Source organism: Geotrypetes seraphini, chromosome 4 (assembly GCF_902459505.1).
Source record: "Geotrypetes seraphini chromosome 4, aGeoSer1.1, whole genome shotgun sequence".
Classification (NCBI taxonomy): Eukaryota; Metazoa; Chordata; class Amphibia; order Gymnophiona; family Dermophiidae; genus Geotrypetes; species Geotrypetes seraphini.
In genome coordinates, this window is record NC_047087.1 from 192,603,490 (window position 1) to 192,628,771 (window position 25,282).

Here is a 25,282-nt window from a genome sequence, read left to right on the forward strand (position 1 = left end):
GTCCAGGTCCCTATCCAGGCCATCCTGCAAAAAAATCCAAGATGTGAGGCAAAGAAACGTGAAAGGAAATCATGCCCCGCACAGCACACCACTCCTCAAAAAGACGCCAAACATGCACATAAGCACTAGAAGTGGAAAGCCTCCGAGACCTAAGAGAGTGGAAATCACTTTATCTGAATAACCTTTCTTACCTAGGCACACCCGTTCAAGAGCCAAGTCGTAAGACAAAAGAGACCCAGATCAAACATGGGAATGGGTCCTCGAGTCAGAAGATCGGATAAGAGAGGCAGCGGAAGAGGGTCTACCACTGGAAGACAAACCAGATCTGCGTATCAAGATCATCTGGGCCAGTCTGGAGCCACCAGGATCACACAGCTGGGGTGCCGAGCAATGCGAAGAACAACTCTGTCCACCATCGGCCACGGATGAAACATATACAGGAGACCCGCCGTCAGGCAGGACTGCACCAGATCATCCAACCCCTCGGCCTGAACATCCCTGCACCAACTGAAGAATCGAGGCACTGTGGTGTTGATACTCATGGCCATCAGGTCCAGGACAGGCTGACCCCAAGCCCACACAATCAACTCTGATGTCAGAGGAGGGGCGGGACCGTGACAGAGGAAACAGCTTCGAAGAAGTACAAAGATCGCTAGCACTGCAATCTTGTTTGCAGGCTGTTCCTGGAAGGTAAACAATGCAGGGAGGCCAGGGGGTAGCCGTACCCCAGTGCGAGGCCAGAGGGAACACACAGGCCTTCCGGGGTGGAGTGGGGGAGTGAGCAGTTCTTCAGGGTGGGACAGGCAGGCAGACCCTCAGGGGTGGGATGCAGACCTTTAAGGGGGGGACAATCCTTCAAGGGGGAACAGGCCTTCAGGGGAGGGGGGCTCTGGTATAGAAGTACAAGGAGGGAGGGAAGGGGGAGGGTTCAAAGAGATGTGCATATGCCGGACTTTGGGGAGGAAGAAATGGGTCTGAAAATAGAGGAGAGGGAGAGATGATGGACAATGGGATTTAGGGAGGGAAGGAACAGAAAGGGAGAGAAGTTGAATGCAAGGGATGGTGTGGAGGGGGAGATAGAGATACTGGATAGGAGGGTAGTTGGGAAAAGAAAGGGAGAGATGGTGGACCCTGGGGTGGTGGAGAAGGAGGGAGAGATGCTGGATGAAAGGGTAGTTAAGAAAAGGTGATTCTGTGGAGGGAGATGAAAAAAAGGAAAGATGCCAGACCTCCTGGGGAGGGAAGAGAAATGGAAGGGGAGGACAGATATGGAAGATGGATGGTTAGCAAGGAGAAAGAAGAAAGAAGGAGACCCTGGCAAGCAAGTTATCAGAAGACAACCAGAGCCTGAGACCAACAAAATTTGAATAATGACCAGACAACAAAAGGTAGAAAAACTAATTTTATTTTCTGTTTTGTGATTACAATATGTCAGATTTGAAATGTGTATCCTGTCAGAGCTGGTGTTAGACCGCAAACGTGAGCTAAGATTTAACAGAGAGAGGAAAAGTCTTTTTTGTTTGTTTATTTTGTTTACACCACAGCGCCAGTGTGGTTAGGAGAAGGCATAGGGGGTGAAGAGTCTGTAAAATAAACCCACCAGATGTTTAAAAAAAAAAAAACCAACACCACCCAATTGGGCTAGAAAATCGAATCGAATCGAATAACCAATTCAATAGGCTGAATCGAATCAAATCGAAATTTTTTTCCCTGAATCGGGCAGCATTAGTCTAGAGGTTGCATCAACAGATAGCCAACTCCCTGGAAGCAGACTTTTCCCGCAGTCAGAGCTGTCTCTGCAGCACAAGGGTGAAAACCGTAAACGTAAAGACTGAACTTTATGGTAAATAATTTTTTTTTATTGATGATAAAGAAAAACATACAGCATGATAAACAAAGCATACAACTGCCATGAACTGAAAACAACAACCAGCAAAGTCGATTTAGCATCATTAATGCAGAGAAACTCTCCCCTCCAAACTGTCTGCTACCTCCCCCCACCCCCTTCCCCTGTAGCGACTCAGGCATTGCCCTCAAAGAAGATCCAACCCAGCATCCCAGGGCCTTTGGCTCTTATAGGCCCCAGAAGAAAGAAATGAAATGCCCTACCCACAAAAAAAAGGTGGAGAAAGGAATAAGAAGAGAAAAGGGAAGAGAAAGACAGAGAGAGAAGGGTGGAACCACCAGGTGACCTAGCAGGCACACCACCACCCAAGATACTTATACCAACCCAGTCCTGTATGGAGCTAGAGTTTTAGAGTATTAAGAATGGAACTACGAGCCCGATAAGACAAAGAATTGATGTAAGTTCCCCAAGTTCAAAGAAAAAACTTGGATTGACGGAAGGAACCACACACCCTTTCTCCAGAACCATGAGAGCATGTAAACGATTCTGCCATACCCAATAGGATGGGGCATGGGCTGAGGTCCACTCATCCAAAATAACCTTTTTAGTTAGTACTCCCACCTTCCAAACCAATAACTGTCCCAATTTAGAAGAAACGGAAGGCCTCAAATTAATCCAAATGAAATCGCACTGGGTGACAGGGATCGAAAAACCCAACAAATATTCCAAGTAGCAGATCACCCGTCTTCAGAACACTTGAACCACTGGGCAACTCCAGAAGGCATGAAAGAAAGATTTAAAATCCCGGGTGCTTTCCTCACATTGGGGAGAAGTTGCCAAACCAGCCCTATATAAGCAAACTCATGTAAAATATGCCCTATGAATAACCCAAAATTGACATTCCCATAGTTCAGCAGATCCCGAGAGAGTGGGGATACGACGAAAGACTAAACTTTAAAGAAAATATACATGAGCAGAAAAGACAAGTTCCTACAGCCTGGCTTGTAGGAAAGAAACTGGTTCTTGAGGAGACAATGCTGAGGGGTGGAGCTTAAATCCCTGAAATATGAGGCTTCCTACAAGTCCTGGAGGGTAGAGGGAAATAACCCACTAGTCCTGGAATAAAGTGGGATTGTACAAGAATAGCCTGCTTTCATTTTTTCTGTAAACACTAATAGTTAATTAAAAACTACGGCTCTGTAAAGGTATCAGATTGTAACCTATTTGTTTCTAGTTGCCTAAGGCACATCTATAACTGTCTGGCCTGCTTAGTCTAACTTACCCAGTCGCTGTCATAAATTATGACTGTGTCTGCTGCTGTTAAGTTTATACCCAAGCCTCCGGCTCGTGTGCTCACCAAGAAAATAAACACATCGGGATCTGTGTTAAACATATGTATCTGGAACATAAACAGAAGAAAATATAGTGCAAGAACTGTTAACAAAATAAAAGTAACTGTCCAAAACTTTAAAAAGGTATTCAGATACATTTATAGAAGTGAAAGTATGGTATGTTCATGTTGTCTGTATTTTGAAATCCTTCAAGTGAGATATCAAGATACTGTACTGGAAAAGTGTACACAGAAAGCAAACTGCACTTTTCTCACAATGTTTGGAGTTTCCACAATTTAAAAAACAAACTTTTTTTTTTTTGCCTTAACTGAGACCTCCAGTTTGCTGGACTTCCAAAGATGAAAAAATTTCATTTCAATTGTTATGTAAGTTTCCTCATGAAGCAGAATTACAACAATTTCCCCTCCACTCATGAACACCAGCCACTACTTCTCTTTCACACCAAGACTTATCACTACTTACTTTCTCACTAGTCCTATCATAGGGCTGCTCATTACGCACCTTCCTCCCTCAAATTAGTCTGCCATAGGAATACACTCGATCATTTTGCCTGTCACAAGTTAATAAGTTTCCAGTTTTTTGTTTGTTTGTTTGTGGTTTTTTTTTTGGGGGGGCAGTGTAATAATTTGCCTAATTGTAGTTTTGAAGGTATAAAGAGTTGATAAAACAAATAGTATAGTGCATTTTGGCGACATTCACTCACTCCCCTCTACCCTAGCAGATTCCTGTTCCACACTCCCACACATATCCATTCTCCACCCCCTACAAGGTCATAGCCCTCATTGTCCCACCGCACTGTCATAGCACACTGAAGGGCACTATAAATCAAGGTCCAAGAACAACGAAGCTGATAAAGAAATCTCAAGCATCCAATGTCAATAAGTAACAGCAATAAAGCATCAGCAGTCTTCTGCAACTTAGGAGCATCCACTAGATGAGGCCTCTGCAGATGGTTGCACTGGTACTCGGGACCTTCGTTCAACTATTTGCTATCTGAAGCTCACCAGTCTCTGCAGGCATTCTATATGACATCCAGATTTCAGCCAGACTGTTCTAGGATCTCAACACCTTCCTTCTGTAACAAGGCCCGAGCTTTCCTCAAAGAGGAAACCCTGACGTGAACACCATTTATAGCAGGGGTGTCCAACCTTTTGGCTTCCCTGGGCTGCATTGGCTGAAAAAATTTTTTCTGGGGCTGTGCAAACGCTGCAGCAAGACAAAGGAGGGAGCCGGCAAGACGGTAAACACCCGGGGGTAGCAGAGGAAAACAGTGCATCGCCCTCGACCAGGGCCACACAAAACACTTCACAGGGCCGCATGCGGCCCTCAGGCTACAGGTTGGACACCCCTGATTTATAGTGATAAGAAGCCCAAATGGAAACATCCATCTGCATTTCACATTAGTTCTAGTGAGGGCCCGAGTGACCTCTTAGAAGGAGCGACACTTCTATACTTGCTGGCTGCCAGGTCCTGATAAAATTCCAGGCGGTGACCCTCCCAAGAAACCGTGCCCATCTCTCTGGCTCTGCACAAGGCCCTTTCTTTGAGCACTAAACTCTGCTTTTCTTATGTCCATTCATTGTTATCTTCATGCTTATGATTGTAACTCGGATGTTTTCTACTTTTATAAGAGACATACTTTTGCTTTCATTGATGTCACATATCTGTGTTACTGTTGGTTTTACATGTGATGGCATTAACGATCTGCAAGTATACATGTCTCTTATTGATAGCTTCATATGTCTGTTTAATTCCATGCTTTGTATCTAAAACTTTAATAAACAAACCTTGACTAAAAAAAAGAAGTTTCCTTGAGATTATTCTATTTAAAAATGTTCAAATAAGTTGTATACATAGCTTATCATGCTACTGGATTACATGATCCAACATGTTATCGCAACAATTTGCTTTATCAAGGATCCCCCTGTAAAATATTAAAAAGAGTTTTCAATGCTTTATATCATGCTAAACAAACTCAACCCAAACTCCTAATACCTTCCACTTTATCACACTAACCCCTGTCAGTGCTTATCAGAGCCATTGTGTCCACCATCTTACTCAAAGTTTTTTGCAAGATGGGGGCAGCTCACATAAGAGATCCTTTCATAGTACTTCCTCCAGTGACTAATGCCCCTCCCCCATAGAGGAACTAGATCAATGTGGTCCATTTAACCTCAGAATTTAGACCGTTTGGAGCCACCGAACCCAATTGGTGAATCCAACCCTTGCGCTTTGCAAACATTCCCCTCCTTTTTCCACACACTCTTTCCTCCTCTTCCTCTCTCTCCTCTTGCATTTATTTCTGGGAGGCCTCCCTCTCTTTTGTCCTAGCAGGGACTGGAATCTTGCTGAGCACAACCACTCACTATAGTGCATGAGCACTAGCACTAGCAAAGGATTGAAACCTCTATTAGCATGTGATACTGCAGAGGACAGACGCAGGGAGAGGTGTGAAAGGTACTCGGTAGACAAGAGACAAAGCTCTTCTGCTATAAATATAGATGTTTAGTAACTACTTACATTTTTTTCTCTCTCTGTATACGACATCGATCCATCTAACCGACTGAAGTTATACTCCCTCAGGTAGCAATAATCCAACAAAATATCTAACATTCTTGTCATTTGTGAAAATATCAGCACCTGCAAATCATAAGCAAGCAATACATGGGAAGATTAGGTTCTTACCTCGATAATCTTTCTGATGATTGGTGTAACTTCCCCTAACTGCAAGCTGTGTAGAAAGAATCTTTCTTCAGCTTCGCTTCCTTCCTCAGTGGGCTATACTGCCTCTCTTCAGTTTGTACCAAAACAGTCGATAACCACTATAGGAAACATAAGAAGGAACTTCCCCGACAAGACACTTAATGTTCTCCTATGTAACAAGTATAATGAACAATGTTAATCAAAACATATTATATAAAACAAAGTGGAACAACCAAGCCATCTATCTGAGTCCAACAAGCAATGATATTTACGGAGTTTGTAAACTCTCACTTGCATTTGGTAATAATATAGCATTGTTCTCAAAATACATAATGAAACCGGGTGTAGGTAGAGCAACTGCCCAGCCTAGGGTTTGGCCACAGGTAAAACAAGACCAAGCGGTTTGTCTTAGAGGCTGGTTGAGTTTTTTAAGCATGCACAGAAAAGAAAAGAGTCCAACTCACTTCTGTTTTAACTTAATGAGCAATATTTATTATAAATGTTAAATCAATATGCTTTCAGAAAGAACCACCAGTTGTCCTTCACTGTGGACTCCTTATTTTCCAGAGGGCTTTCATTCACTGTCCCTCTATGTTTGGCTCCGTACCTCTAATTCTGGTTCAAAATCTTCTTTCAAATTGGGCACTTACATCAGTTCATCCGGAAAAAAGAAAAAACAAGGAGATTAAACCAACAAAATCTAGGTCCACAGAACCAATTAAAATGCTTGCCTGGGCAGGAACTGCACAGTCCTTTATTCTTCTGCCCTTCACCTGCTCCTAGAACAGGATGCACTTCTCCTTTAGTTAGGTGGAAGCCTAACTCAGGCCTTCTTCAAATAGGCTTTTAAAATTTGGATGAGTGGCGAGAACTACACTCCATACAAACTATCACCACTCTTTCATGGTCAGAAACTAAACCTGATAAAATACTGCCTTTGAGCTTTCAATGTACTGCTCAAAGGAACGGGTTCTGCCTCCCAGAATATTCTGATGTACAAGGGTCATTTCATAAATAAGGCATACTATTTTTTTTTTTCAAGTATTTCTTTACATTCCTTCAATATAGTCTCCCTGCTTTGCAATGACCGAGTCCCAACATCCGGGAAGCTTCATTATTCCATCCAAGACATCATTTTTGTTCAGTTGCCGAATGGCTTGGGTGCCAGCGGAAGAAAGCTCTTCCAGAGATGCAAAACGATATCCATGCATAGGTTGTTTCAACTTTGGAAAAAAAGTCGAAGTCTGGTGGACTCATGTCTGGACTGCAGGGAGCATGAGGTAATACCTCCCAGCCTTATTCGTGTAGTTTTTCAATGAGGAGTGGAGAGCTCCATCTTCCCTATGACCAAAAAATTTTTGATGAGTTCAATCAAAAGACAAATGATGATTTTTGCTTATGATCATGAAGGCATCATCATCAGACAAAGTTCCATGTGGAAGAAGTATCACAGCAGTGTATTATCGTGATTTTTTGCACAAAATGCGCAGAAAAATGCAAAAAAACCCGACCTCAGTTACTCTTGGCTAAGCCACTCATTCTTCACAACAACGCTCGCCCACACATAGGGAATGTCATTGAAAAACTACACGAATACAGCTGGGAGGTGTTATCTCAGGCACGAGTCCATCAGACATCGACCTTTTTCCAAAGTTGAAACAACCTATGCGTGGACATTGTTTTGCATCTCTTGAAGAGCTTTCTTCCACTGTTACCTGAGCCATTTGGTAACTGAACAAAAACTGTCTTGGATGGAATAATGAAGCTTCCCTAACGTTGAAATGACCCTCGTATCTGAACCCTCTTAAGAACCCTCCAGGTTATAAGCTAGAATTTTTAATTGGTTTACATCAAATTACTCAGTTGGTTCTTCTGGTAAGATTATCCTTCTTCATCACAGCTCTTTCAGACATGGTACAGCTAGTTTCTCATATGATGCTTTCAAATGGAAAAAGAAAAAACCCCAACTTATCTTCAGGAGGTACTGCCAGCTAGCCTTCTGGTTTCACTTTTAAAGCACACTAACTTCCAGCAGCTTCTATGGTTTCTAGCCCTTCCTCCCCAATCTTGGGTTTAAACTGCTTCTTAACTGTATTGCAACATGAATACTAAATTCTCATTCTTAAACAGCACTTTAGCCCAGCACCTTTTCAAATTCTTTAGCACATTTAAATTTCTATGGAATCACTCATTACATCATTTTCAGTGCAGTCCATAAAACTCATTTTCAGACTCCATTTCTATTTCAACCTCCCTGGATCAGCTTGAATCATAGTCTCATAGCAAGAAACTTCAGGTTCAGCTAGGTACCTGGGTTGTGGTATCCTTTTGTCCTTCTTCTCCTTGCATAGAGTGTGTAGACTCAGCTCGAGGCACAGGCAAGGACTCGACCTTGCGGGAGACTGCTGATTGCCCAGGCTGGACTGCAGGAAGCAGAGTCGAGGCAGGACCATATTTGCTCAGTAACCGAACAAATTGCTGCTCTAACATGGTCTGGAGAGAAGCCTGCAATTGTGGATCTGAGTCTGAAACTGGACCACTTGCTGAGGCTAAAGGCTCCGAGGTGGCAGTAGAAGCATGCTTCGGCTTGGAAGACTGATACTTAGATAGCTTGAGGACCACTGCAGGAACCTTCTGCTTAGGTATCTGACCTGAGGGAAGCTCAGGGGAAGATAAAGCAGGAGTACTCGAGCCAAAGACAATATAAACGAGGAAGGTCTGATGAGACTCAAGGTCAGAGTTGTGGAAACAGGAGAACCTCCAGTTGAAGTTAGGACAGAGTCAGAAATCGAGGTCGAGGGTGTAGCTGAAGAGTCCATCCTGAACAGCTTTTCCACTTGAACCCGACAACGTTTAAGGGCTCGAGGTTGAAGAGTAGCACAGCGCTCGCACGACTTCGGACTATAGTCAGGCCCAAGACAGCAAAGACACCAGCGGTGTGGGTCTGTGAGAGAAATTGCATGCTGGCACTGGCTACACTTCTTGAAGCCTGTGGCTGGCCGGGACATAGGAGGGAAGAAAAAGGCACAGTGATTCAGCTAAAAGAAAACAAACACAAACCGCGGTGAAGAGAAGGCACGAAGCAAACGAAGTTCAGCACAGAGCATCAAAGACAGTCTTTTCGGCTCTGCAGAAAACTGAGAACTGAGAAGACTCGCCCTGTGCTGGGTGGGAAGGCACTCGTGCATGCATTGTGCGGCAAACTCGAAACTTCTGAGTTTCTACAAACAAGTCTGCTTGCGAGGCAGTCTGCATCCGGGCTCTGTGGATGATGTCACCCATATGTGAGAATAGGCTGCCTGCTTGCCTGGGATAAGGAATGTATGCTGACCGTGCAGGAAACTTTAAACACTCTGCTGCATGAATGGACTAAGCATGGCACAATCTATAGAAAATTTAGGTTCTTTCGTTTCGGGAACCGTTCCGGGTGCTTTCTAAGTATTGGAGTGGACCTTGGTTGGTTCACTCTATTCGTCTATCTGATGGGATCATCACTAAAGCTACTGATATGATCTCCAAATCCTTTTGTGACTATTTTTTCTTTCTGTTTACAGCCAATTCACCCTCTCAGCCCTGATACAGGCGTATCTGGAAGATGCCTCTTTACTGTATTTAACCCCACAGATGCTAGACTCATTGAATGCGCCTTTGAGAGCGGTGAAAATTCAACAGGTTATCAAATCTTTGTCCACTTGCAAGGTGCCCAGACCCGATAGGTTTATCGCGGAATATTACAAATTACTTATCTTCCAGGTGCGCTGGTGCAATACTTCAAAACGTGGGTGGATGATGCTTCATTTTCTCCAGGTGTTAAAGATGCCCTTATTACTCTAATTCTGAAACCGGGAAAAGATCCTCTGTATGTCGAATCTTTTCGCCCTATTTCCTAGCTCAACGCTGACCTTAAGATTTTTGTGCTGGTATTGGCTGATAGATTGGCATCCTATTTACCCCTGCTTATAGGGGAGGAGCAAGTTGGCTTTGTGTGTGGTCAACAGTCTATACTGAATGTGAATAAGGTTTTGACTGCACTGGTGACAGGCCAGGTGGCCAGTCTGGATGCAGACAAGGCCTTCTACCGGGTGGAATGGTCCTTCCTCTTCCCTGTGATGTGTCACATGGGAATATCCGTTTCCTTGTTTTTAGAAAGTCTGCATACTTTATATGCTAGCCCTCGTGCGTCAATACTTATCAAGGGGACTTGCTCCTTTTGCTATCTTGGGGAGGACCTGTCATGGGTGCCCCCTCTTCCACGTTACTGTTTCTTTTATATCTAGAACCTTTATTGAGTACCTTGAAGTGAGATGTCCACATCATTGGCATCCATATTGCTGATTATAAGTTGAATGCCTTGGCATTTGCAGATGATTTGATGCTTATCTTGACAAATCAAGAACGTTCTTTGCCTCATCTGCTTGGTGCCTTGGCTGAGTATGGTTTTCACTCTGGTCCTTTACTGGGAAACCTGGGAAGCCAAATTTGCATAGATTGCACAAAATCCAAAATACGGCTGTGCGTCTAATTTTTGATTTGAAGAAATCAGATCATGTTACTCCATACTACAGACAACTCCCCTGTTGCCTTTTGAGGCCAGGGTTTGGTTTAAATTTGGGACGCTTTGTTATAAAGCCGTACATGATCAGGCAGCCGTACATGGTCAAGCACCTGGTTATTTACTAGAATCTTTTTAGCAAGTCCAAATGACAAAATAACTAAGACATTGCTTCACCTGAATGGTCATGACTATACAATTTTAAAATCTATAAAAATATTGGGAGTCACCTTAGACTCCCATTTAACTTTGGTAGAGCACACAAATTTGGTGGTGAAAAAGTGCTTTTTTATATTATAAAAGTTAAAGACCATCAAAAATTATTTTGATTTCTTAGCTTTTAGACTGTTGGTGCAGGCATTGGTATTATCCATATTGTGAAAAAATTAAGAATAGTGCAAAATACGGCTGATATTTGTCTGATATTCGGACTAAAGAAAAATGATCATTATCAGTCCTTATTACCGATTACTGCACTGGTTGGCAGTGGAGGCACAAGTAATGTTTAAATTCTCATGCCTCTGTTTCAAGTTAGTTGGGGATTGGCACCTATATACCTGTTATCTCATTTTGTGTTATATAACCCTGTGCGGATAACCAGGAACTGCAACCTATTTGCTTACCCGAAGATTTTAGGCTGTAAACTCAGGTCTTATTTAGAGAGGATGCTTGCTTTTCAAGCAAGCAAAAAACAGTCCTGGTTGGGTAACTATATCAGCGGAACCATGTTGTCCTATGGCGCTTTTAAAAAAGAAATCAAGACAATATTATTTCATAAATTCATCTCTTAATCTGTGCTTTTATCTTTATTTTTTAAACATTAATCTTATCCTATTAATTTTAAATTTTTAATGTCTTTTTAATACAACAGGCTGTATTCATTTTTTAATATTTTGTATTTCACCGATTGTCCAGTTTTTCTCTTTTGTGGAAACCACCTAGAATTCTTTCAATTAAGGCGGTATATAAAAATAAAGTTATGTTATGTTAAGAACAATTTACATTTCGGTTCGTCCACTAAGGATAACTTCATTGTCAGTAAAGAACCCCCCCCAAAAAAACAAAAAAAAAAAACTATAACTGGGCTTCAATTCCTATTTCCTACAGCTCAGTCCTCTTCACCAGCCTAAATGGAACAAAGTAAGTTCAGCAATGAGTAAACATACACACAGGTCTTGCTGTATGGCAATGAATTTCTCATAAGCAAAAGATAAACTGTTCAAGCTGAAGCACTCTGCCACTGGCTGACTGCAGTCAAGGAATCTATCCAAATGGAGCTCCTCAGTGGCTGACATTCCCTGCAGTATCTTATCAGAAGTAATTAGTCTCCAGCTGTGTGGAGAGGAGTGTAAGCCAAAAGCTCTGTAGTGAATTGCTCAAGAAGTTTTAAAGCAAAAACACAGCAACAGAATCTTCACAACATAGCTCTAAAAAGTGGGACATTTCTGTTGCACACACAAAAAAATAAGTCTCAAGCTTTCACCAAAAACAACAGGTAAGAAAAAAATATCAAACACTCCCCACCTTTTCAGCTTGTGTCCATGACTTTTAGCCTCTCACTAGACTCACTGGAAAAACCAATATCCATCGGCTTCCAAACTGCTTCTCAATGGTAGGTTCAGACTCTTCTGAAAGGTCCACCATCTCACACTTCCCCTGGCTCATCAGCATTCGGTCGGTGAGGGAAATCATGCTGCCTTTCTGGGAAACACTCCCAGCTCCTCTGCTCCTCACCCTCTCTGGGTCTCAGCTGCCTGTTTTAACAGGCTCCAATTCGCCCCTCCCTGCTCTGAAGAGGGGGAAGGGAGAAAGCTCCCTTTGCAGCTGTGTCTGCTTACCTGACAGCTTCCTGCCAGTTCTCTTGCTTTCTGGGAGATGTAGTTTCCTAGCTCCTGAGCTTCTTTGAGTTCTAATAGCAGGCTTGGGAGAGTAACCTGCAACTGGACTGAACTCTCCCTGGCAGTCAGTGTCTGGCTCAATGTAGGTACAAGGAAAGTCAGCACTTTCAAAATCGGCAGAGCCAACCTGATCAGCTCTCCTGCATAGTTTACTACTCTTCCTATCTAACCCTGTGTCAAAGCTAGACAGAGAGCTAGATTTGTCACAGTGGCTGCCCATGCCTTCCTTTGCGCCTGGTGGCTTTGCTGATAGATGGGGGCGGACTGGGATTGTTGCCTTTGAGGAGAATTGGAGAGGCCTGTCACATGTGGCATATCCATGATTGGTTTCTCTCTACGTCTCACTTCTTAGGGACTCCGGTATAATTACAGTTTTGGAAACCTTATTTCAGTTATCTTTTGCATGCCCCTCGAGTTATGGCTGTTGTTCTGGGGAACCCCTATAATTTTTTCTCGCTCCCTTGAGATCCACCTGACAACAAGTCTGTGCCCAGTTAAAATTAGATTATCAGACTACACCTCTCTTGCCCATTGGTGGAAATGGCTCCTTTCTACCAGGTGTGACAGCTGCTGGATTTCTGGCAGATAGGAGGGGAAATATTTCCTATTTGTATCAGATCCTTACTGATGAGGGTACTCTACCAACACTTTCCCAGTTGCACACTGCTTATGGTTGTAGCAGATGGAGAAATTAGGTTCTTAACTGCTAATTTACTTTCTTTTAGCTTCTCCAGACCAGTAGAGGTTAATCTTTACAAATGGGTATATATCTAATCATGACCAGCAGGTGGAGACTGAAAACAAAACTGTGGGACAGTATATACTATCCTCTCTTCTCTATTTCCCTCAGTCTGCCGAATAGCCAAGCAGAACCAAGAACTGGAAAACAGAAAGAAAAAACAATACTCCGAACAGGAGTAACAAGTAACAAACCCAAGTGCTGTTGGAAAATGCAGAGGAGAAATTCCCGAAGGAAAAAATGTCCCCACAGCTCGCCAGCTAAGCCAGCTGAGCCAGAGCCGCTGTTCTTCAATTCTCCCCGGCCCTAGAAAAATACTAGAACCCGCAGCAAAAAACAAAAACTGCCCGCGAAACAGCCCAAACAACAACCCCAACAACAGACAGACGAATGTAAGGAGGACCAAACCGCAGCCTTACAAATATCCACCGGAGGCACGAGCGACGACTCAGCCCAAGAAGCCGCCTGATCCCGAGTGGAATGAGCCTTGAGAAACTCCGGAATAGGCTTCTGACTCAGAAGATAAGCGGAAGCAATCGTCTCCTTAATCCAGCGCGCTATAGTAGCTCTAGAAGCGCCAGACCCCCGACGAGAACCAGACAGAAGGACAAAGAGACGATCGGATTTCCGGAACTCCTGGGTCCGCTGCACATAAGAGCGGAGGACCCGACCGACATCCAACTTACGCAGCTGCCGTTGCTCCGACGGGCCCTCCCGACTACCCAAGACCGGGAGGACCACCGTTTGATTGACATGAAAAGGAGAAACTACTTTCGGCAGAAAGGAAGGAACAGGCCGCAAGACAACCCGCTCCCTCGAAAATTCCAAGAAAGGAGCCCTACAAGAGAAAGCCTGAAGCTCAGAAACTCGCCTAGCGGAAGTAATGGCCACCAAAAAGACCGCCTTCATAGTAAGGTCCTTCAGCGAACAGCCATCCAACGGCTCGAAAGGTGGACGTACCAACACCAAGAGAAACAGATTGAGATCCCAAGAGGGAACAGAGGGCCGAAGAGGAGGCCTGAGCAACTTGGCCGCCCGCAAAAAGCGAACCACATCAGGAATGGTCGACAAACGCTGACCTGTCACCAACCCGCGAAAAGCCGACAGTGTCGCCAGGTGAACCCTGAGAGAAGACCAAGCCAGGCCTCTATCCAGGCCATCCTGCAAGAACTCAAGAATGTTAGGCAGGGAGGCGCGAGAAGAGATCACTCCCCGCACTCAACACCATCCCTCAAAAAGACGCCAAACCCGCACATAAGCACGAGAGGTAGAAAGCCTCCGGGATCCCAAGAGTGTGGAGATCACCTTATCTGAATATCCCTTCTTACTAAGGCGCCCCCTTTCAAGAGCCAAGCCGTAAGACAGAAGGGAGACGGGTCGAACATGGAATGGGACCCTGCGTCAGAAGACCGTCCAAGAGAGGCAGAGGAAGAGGATCCGCCACCAGATTTCTCACCAGATCCGCGTACCACGGACGTCGAGGCCAATCCGGAGCCACCAGCACCACCAGACCCGGATGGTGAACAATGCGAAGAAGAACTCTGCCCACTAATGGCCAAGGAGGGAACACATACAACAGCCCCTCCGTTGGCCACGGTTGGACCAGCGCATCCAGACCCTCGGCCAGAACGTCCCTGCGACGACTGAAGAAGCGGGGCACCTTGGCGTTGCCAGTCGTGGCCATCAGGTCCATCAGGGGCTGCCCCCAAGACTGCACTATCAACTGAAAAGCCACGGCGCCGAGACACCACTCTCCTGGATCCAGGAAGTGCCGACTGAGGAAGTCCGCCTGAACATTTTCTACCCCGGCTATGTGAGAGGCCGAAAGGTCCAGAAGATGAGACTCCGCCCAAACCATGAGCCGAGCCGCCTCCTGCGCCACCTGAGTGCTCTTGGTGCCCCCCTGACGATTGACATAAGCCACAGCCGTGGCATTGTCCGACAGGACTCTGACTGACTTGCCCAACAAAAGGGAGTGGAAAGCTAACAGCGCCAGACGGACCGCTCTGGTCTCCAACACGTTGATCGACCAGGAGGCCTCCTCCGTGGACCAGGTGCCCTGAGCTGAGTGACCCAAACACTGAGCCCCCCAACCCAGGAGACTCGCATCCGTAAGGAGCACCGTCCACTGCGGAAGATCCAGACCCACCCCCTGAACCAGGTGAGGGGTCTGGAGCCACCAACGCAGACTGCAGCGCGCCAAGCCTCGCAGGGGAACCGGAACATCCATCCCGTGCCTCTGGGGAGACCACCTCCGGAGCAGAGCATACTGGAAAGGACGCATGTGGGCCCGCGCCCACCTCACCACGTCCAGGGACGCCGCCATCGACCCCAAAACCTGGAGAAAATCTTGCGCCCGAGGACACCGGGACGCCAAAAGCAGGCGAATCTGAGATTGCAATTTGCTCACCCGGGCCTCTGGGAGGAAGACCTTCCCCAAGGAGGTGTCGAACAGAACCCCAAGGTACTCCAGACGCTGAGCCGGGACCAACCAGCTCTTGGAAAGGTTGACCACCCAGCCCAGCAACCGGAGAAACTCCACCACCCGAGCCGTAACCCGGGAGCTTTCCTGCAACGACTTTGCCCGAATTAACCAGTCGTCCAGGTAGGGGTGTACCAGGATGCCCTCCGACCGCAAGGCTGCCGCGACAACCACCATCACCTTGGTGAACGTCAGGGGAGCCGTGGCCAGCCCAAAGGGAAGCGCACAGAACTGATAGTGCCGACCCAAGATCGCAAAGCGAAGGAAACGCTGATGAGAGGCCCGAATGGGAACATGCAAGTAGGCCTCCGTCAGATCGAGAGAAGTGAGAAACTCCCCTGGCTGAACCGCCAGAATGACCGACCGCAGAGTTTCCATGCGGAAAGAGGGAATCTTGAGAGCCCTGTTGACCCCTTTCAAATCGAGGATGGGCCGAAAGGTCCCCTCCTTCTTGGGCACCACAAAGTAAATGGAGTACCTGCCGGTGCCCCACTCCGGAGGGGGCACCGGAACCACTGCCTTGAGATCTACCAAGCGCTTAAGGGTCTGACGAAAAGCCTGCGTCTTCCAATGAGTCTGACATGGAGAGGCGAGGAAAAAGTCCGGCAGAGAGCGAGCGAACTCCAGGGCATAACCGTCCCGCACCACCTCCAGGACCCACTGATCTGACGTGATCTCAGCCCATTTGGGGAAAAAGTCGCGCAGCCGGGCCCCCACCGGAAGCAAAGGGGGCGCCGGCAAGGCGTCATTGTGCAGGACGGGACGCGGGGAAACCGGCGGAGGGATTCCCTGCCCCCCGACGGGCCCCCCGAAAGGGCTGCATGCGCTGGAAGAACCGACCCCGGGAAAACCCCGGAGCCTGGAAAGAAGCAGCTCCACGCCCAGGACGATACTTGCGAAATTCCCGCAAACACCCCCGGGCCGCACCACCCCTAGACGCAGGGCGGGCACGGTCCTCTGGCAGCCGGGGCACTTTCGAGTCCGACAGAGTCTGAATCAACTTATCCAACTCCTCCCAATAAAAACGACCCCCGAAAGGGAAATTTAGTAAGCTTAGCTTTAGACGCAGCATCCGCCGCCCAAGCGAGCAGCCACAAAACACGCCTTGCGGCCACGCCAAAAGCCATAGACTTAGCCGAGATCCGCATCAAGTCATATAGAGCATCTGAGAGGAAGGAGGCAGCCATCTCAATCTTCGCTACCTCCTGATCCACCAGAGACCAGTCATCAGACTCCCGATCCAGGACACGCTCCGCCCACCGAAACATGGCGCAAGCGACCAGTCCCCCACAAATAGCCGCCTGGACCCCAAAGGCAGAGACCTGAAAATTTTGCTTAAGGATGTTCTCCAACTTGCGCTCCTCGGAGTCCCGCAAGGCAGAACCGCCCTCAACAGGCACGGTATGCCGCTTGGAAATTGCCGAGACCACCGCATCAACAACTGGTGATGCTAACGTAGCCCGATCCCCTTCTGGAATGGGATACAAGCGAGCCATGCTGCGCGCCAGACGAAACGGCGTCTCCGGCGTTTTCCACTGTTCTAGAATAATATCCCGAATATCCTGATGCATAGGAAAGGAGCGGGAAACGGAACGGATCCCCCGTAACAGAGGGTCCCCCACACGCGGAGTCTCCGGCGGCGCATCCTCAAAACGCAAAACCGAAGAAACCTGTTGAATAAGGTCAGGCAGCTCATCTCTCTGAAAAAGGCGCACCACGGACGCCTCTTCGCCGGAGAACGGAAAACCCGACAACCCGCCGCCAGCTTCCGTCCCCTCCAGAGGGTCCTGGAATTCCTCAGAAGGGTCCAGGTCCTCCTCCAGACCGACACGTTCCTCCGACCATAAGTCCTCATCCCACGACACCCGTGGACGCTTGGACAAGGGAGGCGGCGGAGGGGACGCCACACCAGACGAGAGAGGCAAAGCCGCAGGGAGCGCGGAGGAAAACCCACCCCCCGAAACCCCCTGGGCGCATCCGGGACCCCCAGCCGCCTGAAAATAGGCTCTGCATAAGGAAAAAAAGAAATCAGGAGAAAAACCCCCCGAGGGTCCCAAGGGACTCCCTGCCACAGCAAGGGACCCAGCAGAAACCTGCCCCTGCATAGGCAATACAGGGGGAAGGTCACCTGAGGAGGAAGACAAAATGGAGGGGCCAGACAGAGAAGATGGCGACTTTCCCGCCAAAAAAGCACCCTCCATAGCCTGTAGCGGCTGAGAAACCTGAACAGTCTCAGCCGCTAAAACAGGCAAGCCGGCATCAGCTGTCAAAACATCAGCTGAGAGGGAATCCTCAAAAACCCGACCGTCGGCGGCTCGGGGAATCCCTCCGTGGGCGGATGGAGAAGACCGGGCTTCACCACTGCTCCCTGCCGACTCGCGAGGCACCATCGGCGGGGAGCTCTGGGCGCCTGCAGCCGCTGCCAACGGAGCTCCTCCACCGCACCGGCCTGAACACCGCTTGCACAGGCCGGCCGCGAGTGCCTCGCGCCTGGAGCACAATGAGCACTTTTTCCCTTTAGAAGTGCTCATTGCTCCATACGCGACCTAGCTATAAAAAAGTGCCGGTTAGTTGAAAAAATACAGTAAAATACAGTTTTCTTAAAGGGAAACAACCCTCCAGACCAGCACTACCTCAGGATTTTTTTTTTACAGAACAGACTCCACAGGCTCTCGAAGCAATATGCCTTGCTTGATTTAGGGGGCAAGGCTTACTGCTGAGGCTCCTCTAAAAAAATGTGGGGAGGTGGAGGAAGTGGGGGGAGGGACCCCGCTCGAGACCCGCCGGGTTTGACACCCCCAAGGTCGGACGAACCCCCAAACAGGGTCTGCCCAAGCTCCGTCCGGCCAAAAACAGGGACTATAAACCCCCTAAACAAAATCCAACAGCCCTACCAAGGGAGATGGGTACAGATCACATCAACACCTGCTGGAGACTGAAAGAAGACTGAGGGAAATAGAGAAGAGAGGATAGTATATACTGTCCCACAGTTTTGTTTTCAGTCTCCACCTGCTGGTCATGATTAGATATATACCCATTTGTAAAGATTAACCTCTACTGGTCTGGAGAGTGCTAAAGAATGGATGTTTTTTCTTACCTCCAACTCGGGCACTTCTTTGCCTTCCTCGGCGCTGTTTGCTACAATATATGAAACCCTGTCCCATTTTTATTGGTTAGATGCCCAGCTGATGGTATCCCTTAAATATTTTCGTTATTCACTGTTGGAATTTTCTCCTTTTGATTATGCTAAGGTGGCCCAAGCTTGGAATACTGAATTGAAGATTAAGTTGCAGGGACCTCACATACAACGCTTCCTGAAACTGCTTCATGGTCTTTTGCCCGACATCTCCTACTTTGAAATGGGCTATAAATTTATTTGTAGACTGTACATAGCGTCTTGGCGCAAGTATAGAGCAACACTTGTCTCTGCGGACTCTTGACCGAAGTATGGTTATCCTAAAACCACCCTGTCACACATGTTTTGGGACTGTTCCTTGGTGCGAACTTTCTGGTCTACTATCTTCTCCAGGGTTGGCTGCATGTGGCAAACCAGATGGCACTGTAATAGTTATAGTCTGTTTTGGCTTTTTGACCTTCAACATCCTATACCCAGAGGCCTTAAGGCTTTTCTTCGCCTGGCGATTCTCTCAAGCCTGAAGGTTCTTCTTCTTTGGGTAGGTCCCCTGAGCCCTACTTATGGCCACTGGCGTTCGCATATGCTACACCTCCTGACTATGGAAACATGCATCTGTCTGACTGGGATACTAAACAGGGACGAGTTTCACTTACAATTTGGCAGCCCTTTTTGGATATATTCTTAACTCCATGTCTTACTTGGTTGCCCCTGACTTGAGTTTTTGTTGTCTTTTTCCCTCATATTCCTGGGATTGGGGGAGGGATGAGTGCAGGGATGGAAAGTTACTTAAATTGTTGACCTTTGTGACACTGTCTTTGCTGTTTGTTTTGTTGTATATGACAGCTTTGCTTCTGTGCTGTATTCTTGTACTTGATTGTGTTTTCTTGAAAATTTAATAAATATGATTGCAAAAAAGAAAAAAAAAAAAGAAGTATGAAAATTCACTGATCCTGCAGCGGTGGTTTTAAAGGTGTGACCAGCAGCAAAGCTTGGATTTCAACTCCTGAAGTTAGAGCCCTGAAAACGCCAATGGTGAAAAATAGAGCTGTGTAGAGTTGAAACCTTTGTATTTTAAGAGAGCTTTTTTTGACTGTGGATATCATACAAATGAGAACTGTTTGCTTAAGAGAGAAGACTGATTTTTTACTCTGGGTGAATTTCAGCATGTGATTGGTGCTGCGCTGTGCTTCATAAACAGGGAGGAGTTATTTTCACTATGGTTGACTTTTACAATGTGAACACTGCTGTGCCTCTCTCAGGTGTTGGGAAAGACTGCTAGAGTTAAGTTTTGATTTACAGACTTCTCTTTTTGCCATTTGTGGGGAATAATCTGCTTTAAATTATAACTGGCTGATTTATTTGTAGAAGATTTAGTATAGTAATGAAGTTAAAGTGCAATGAGTGTATGGTGTGAATGGTGTGAGTTTTATATGTAGTAATTTTGTATTATTTTGTTGTATTTGTGTATTAAATAATAATTGTAGTAACTTTTTTCAAATTGTATGGTTAACATTTTGAGTAATTAGTAAAGAGGAGATATTTTTATATAAAACTATATAGAGTACTATTCCCAGAGATATACTGTATTTTTCATTTATTTATGATATAAGGGTAGAAAGATCTAAGGAGTCCATTATAATCGATTTTAAGCAAAACTGAAGGCTTTTCAGACAGATAGAGGCTTTATAAACAAAATTGGGAAATCCAAGATGGCCACCATAGCAACATGATGGTACCAAAAAACAGCCCAGGAAAGCTACAGCAAAGTCCAAAAAATTCAGGTAAGGGTTTTTTGGAAGTGAGGGACCCTATATCTAGCCCCAGAAACCATCAAAACTGCCAACCTGAGACACCATCCCACCCCTCCCAATTTACTGTGCTGCACTAGTGCTATAATCAGCTTCAGCTCACACTATAGCTGGATAGTGGAGAAGACCACTGCCTGAAACCTGCATATCCCCATCCAGGTTGCTATTTTCTTTGGGCTGCCATATCAGGCCAATGGCGGACAGACTGCAAATCCCCACGCAGCAACTGGACCCACACGCAGCAACAGGGGGGAGGAAATTGCAGCTGGTGCCTGTCAAAGTCCTTCCAGATCATTGAAGGGCCAAACAGCCTGCATTCAAGTGCTTGATAAATTAGGAGAGAGCCTTGCTCCCAGGGAAACAGTCTCTGGGCTCCTTAAGTAATACTGCAGGCTGGCTAAACAGGTTCCTTAAAAGGATTGCCCTGTTCAAAAGAGTCTGTGTCTTCTCCCAGGAAAAGCTGCCCCAGGACTACTGGGGACCTCTTGAGCACCAAAAACCTTAAAATTCAAATAAAAAACCTGAAAACAACAATTTTCAGAGCAGTTCAGAAAGACACCTTCCAGTTTGTGTACAGAAGGAAAAAATTGGAGAGAGGCAATATAGCCCACTAAGGAAGGAGGCGGAAGTGTATGATTCCTTCTATACAGTTCGTGGTGAGGGGAAGTTAACACAATTGTCAGGAATCTTGTGCCATGTGCACCAGAAGTTATCTTCAGGACTAAAAAATAAAATATATACATAGCTTTTACACTATGAAGAAATTTTAATTTAAACTAAAGAAAAAGCAGTTATTTATATTAGCCCACACCTTGAACAATAAAACAAAACTACCTTGTGTCCTCTTTTTTTCAACTCTGGAAGCATCCGATCTAGCACTAAAAATTTTCCTGAACTCTTCACTAGCTCTTCATCAACCTACAAAAAATGGTAAATAGGTGATAAAAGAATTTAGAAGGGCTACAGTTTTATGGTTTGGGTAGGGATATTTATAAAGCAATATCAAACAAATGTGTCATGTAACCATGCTTGACACCAAAGGGATAGAATCTTCTTGAGCTTCTGAAAAAAGTAAAGCCTTTCACACATTTGAGTTTTTAATTAGGTGAAAAAAGTGATGTCAGGTAGATACTGAAATCCTGATATTTACACAATATCCATGGAAATATTTTTAACATGGTTCCATGCATGATTGCTTTATGGAGAAGCTGGTTCAGGAACCAACAAGAGGTGAAGCAACTCTAGATCTAGTTCTTAGTGGAGCACATGAATTGGTGAGGGAGGTAATGCTACTGGGGCCACTTGATAACAGTGATCATAACATGATCAGATTTGATATAATCCCTGGAATAAGTTTACACAGAAAATCCAATACAACAGCACTTAACTTTAAAAAAAGGAGACTAAGATAACATGGATCGGACCTTGATTAGTTAATCTCCCTACTAATATTGCATTGAAATCAAATATTATATTACAACTTGACTTCACTTCTAGAGTTTTGGGTATTATTCCAGATTCCTCTCTCACTTTTAATGACCAGATAAATTCCTTAGCAAAGAAATGTTTCTTTAGTTTGCACATACTGAGGAAAGTCAGGGCACTATTTTATCAAGAACATTATTTATTACTGGTACAATCTACTGTGTTGGCCCAGTAATTCTATTTATTTGGGTATTAAACAGGGCAGTTTAGATCGTCTCCAGTTAATACAGAATACAGCGGCCAAACTTATTTTTGGAAAGAGAAAGTACGACCATGTTTCTCCATTGCTGAGAAAACTCCATTGGCTTCCGGTCCATTACAGGATACAGTTCAAGTATGCATGTGTGGAATATTTGACTCTTTGATTCCCCTTAGTGGGAATTCCTTTAGATCAGTGGTCTCAAACTCAAACCCTTTGCAGGGCCGCATTTTGGCTTTGTAGGTATTTGGAGGGCCGCAGAAAAAATAGTTAATGTCTTATTAAAGAAATGACAATTTTGCATGCGGTAAAACTCCTTATAGTTTATAAATCTTCCCCCCTCCCCTGAAGGCCTGCATGTTCCCCACTTCTTTGCAGCGTCCTCCAGCTTTCCCTCTGGCCTCCCAGTCTTAGTTTCAGCTAATTAACACAGCCTGCAGAGAGGATCGCCGGTGCTATAACGTTCCTTGCAGGCTGCCATCGGCCTCCGCAGTCCCGCCCATCCTCTGACATCAGGGGCAGGATTGTGGCAGAGGGAACATGCTGCCGAGGACCACGGCAGCCTGCAAGGATCACTGTAGCACCGGCAATCCTCTCTGCAGGCCGCGGTAATTATTTAAAGGTAAGAGTGGGAGGCCAGGGGGAAGCCAGAGGACACTTCAAAGAGCGAGCAGCGCTAGTAGAGGCTGCGGGCCGCAAAATAGTACCTGGCGGGCCGCATGTGGCCCCCGGGCCGCGAGTTTGAGACCACTGCTTTAGATCCTGCTATTCAAGAATTACAACAATTCACAAATAGCACAGTTACTTACTGTAACAGGTGTTATCCAGGGACAGCAGGCAGATATTCTTGACTGATGGGTGACGGCACCGACGGAGCCCCGGTACGGACAATTTTAGAGTGATTGCACTCTAAGAACTTGGAAAGTTCTAGCAGGCCGCACCGCGCACGCGCGAGTGCCTTCCCGCCCGACAGAGGCGCGCGGTCCCCAGTTAGGATAAGCCAGCTAAGAAGCCAACCCGGGGAGGTGGGTGGGACGCAAGAATATCTGCCTGCTGTCCCTGGATAACACCTGTTACGGTAAGTAACTGTGCTTTATCCCAGGACAAGCAGGCAGCATATTCTTGACTGATGGGTGACCTCCAAGCTAACAAAAAGAGGGATGGAGGGAAGGTTGGCCATTAGGAAAACAAATTTTGCAAAACAGATTGGCCGAAGTGTCCATCCCGTCTGGAGAATGCATCCAGACAATAGTGAGATGTAAAAGTGTGAACTGAGGACCATGTAGCAGCCTTGCAGATTTCCTCAATAGGCGTGGAATGGAGGAAAGCCACAGATGCTGCCATAGCTCTAACTCTATGGGCCGTGACAGAACCTTCCAGTGTCAGTCCGGACTGAGCATAACAAAATGAAATGCACGCTGCAAGCCAATTTGACAACGTACGTTTAGTAACAGGATGTCCTAATTTATTCGGATAAAGGACAGAAAGAGTTGAGGAGATGATCTGTGGGGCTTAGTACGCTCTAAATAATAAGCTAGAGTCCGCTTACAGTCCAAAGTATGCAGAGCCTGTTCTCCAGAATGCGAGTGAGGTTTCGGAAAGAAGACGGGTAGAACAATAGATTGGTTGAGATGGAATTCAGAGACAACCTTAGGAAGAAACTTTGGATGTGTACGCAGAACCACCTTGTCATGATGGAAGACTGTAAAAGGTGGATCCGCAACTAGTGCATGTAGCTCACTGACCCTCCTGGCAGAGGTAAGCACAATAAGGAAAAGTACCTTCCAAGTGAGAAACTTGAAAGAAGCGGTAGCCAAAGGTTCAAATGGAGGCTTCATTAAGGCGGAAAGAACTACATTGAGATCCCAGATAACAGGAGGGGCTTTAAGAGGTGGTTTCACATTGAAAAGACCCCGCATGAATCTGGACACCAAGGGATGAGCTGAGAGGAGTTTTCCATGGACTGGCTCATGAAAAGCAGCAATAGCACTGAGGTGGACTCTGATGGAAGTAGACTTGAGGCCAGAGTCAGACAAAGAAAGAAGATAATCCAACAACGTCTCCACTGCGAGGGAAGTGGGATCAAAATGATGAAGAAGACACCAGGAAGAAAATCAAGTCCACTTCTGAAGGTAACATTGCAGAGTGGCCGGTTTCCTGGATGCATCCAGAATGGAGCGAACGGGCTGAGACAAAAGAGTATCGGTCAAAGTCAGCCCGAGAGATACCAAGCTGTCAGGTGCAGAGACTGGAGGTTGGGATGTAGAAGGGTCTCCTGATGTTGTGTAAGCAGCGAAGGAAACAGTGGAAGAAGAAAGGGTTCCCTGGAACTGAGTTGAAGTAGAAGGGAGAACCAATGTTGCCTGGGCCACCGTGGAGCAATCAGAATCATGGTGGCTCGTTCCCTCTTGAGCTTGAACAAGGTTCTTAACATGAGAGGCAGAGGAGGGAAAGCGTACAGGAACAGATTTGACCAATCGAGGAGAAATGCATCCGCTGCCAGACGGTGAAGAGAGTAGAGTCTGGAGCAGAATAGGGGCAGCTGGTGATTGTGAGGAGCTGCAAAGAGGTCTATCTGAGGAGTGCCCCACTGAGCGAAGATGGACTGCAGAGTTAAAGGATCGAGTGTCCACTCGTGAGGCTGGAGAATTCTGCTGAGCTTGTCCGCCAAGGAATTCTGTTCTCCCTGAATGTAGATAGCTTTCAGGAATAGATGGTGATCTGTGGCCCAAGCCCAAATCTTCTGGGCTTCTTGGCACAAGAGGCGAGAGCCTGTCCCACCCTGCTTGTTGATGTAGTACATCGCAACTTGATTGTCTGTGCACAGCAGGAGGACTTGAGGAAAGAGAAGATGTTGGAAGGCCTTGAGGGCATAAAACATTGCTCTGAGTTCCAGGAAATTGATGTGATGCTTCATTTCCTGAGCTGTCCAAAGTCCTTGAGTTTGGAACTCGTTCAAATGAGCTCCCCAGGCATAAGGGGAGGCGTCGGTGGTGATGACAAGTTGATGAGGAGGTAGATGGAACAGAAGACCTCTGGAGAGATTTGAGGATATCAACCACCATTGTAGAGACTGACGAAG

At 46.2% G+C, this 25,282-nt stretch overlaps 1 protein-coding gene across 4 annotated transcripts in view; it reads right to left on the reverse strand.

Annotated features, from left to right (window-relative positions):
* HELLS (helicase, lymphoid specific) overlaps positions 1 to 25,282 on the reverse strand; it is a 258,918-nt gene that overhangs the window by 46,822 nt on the left and 186,814 nt on the right. For all 4 annotated transcript variants that reach the window (XM_033943358.1, XM_033943360.1, XM_033943361.1 and 1 more), the window contains exons 16-18: positions 21,351 to 21,434; positions 5,719 to 5,838; positions 3,129 to 3,245 (exon numbers count right to left, since the gene is read on the reverse strand). In XM_033943358.1, coding sequence (XP_033799249.1) covers positions 3,129 to 3,245; positions 5,719 to 5,838; positions 21,351 to 21,434 — 321 coding nt within the window. The remainder of the gene's footprint in view (positions 1 to 3,128; positions 3,246 to 5,718; positions 5,839 to 21,350; positions 21,435 to 25,282) is intronic.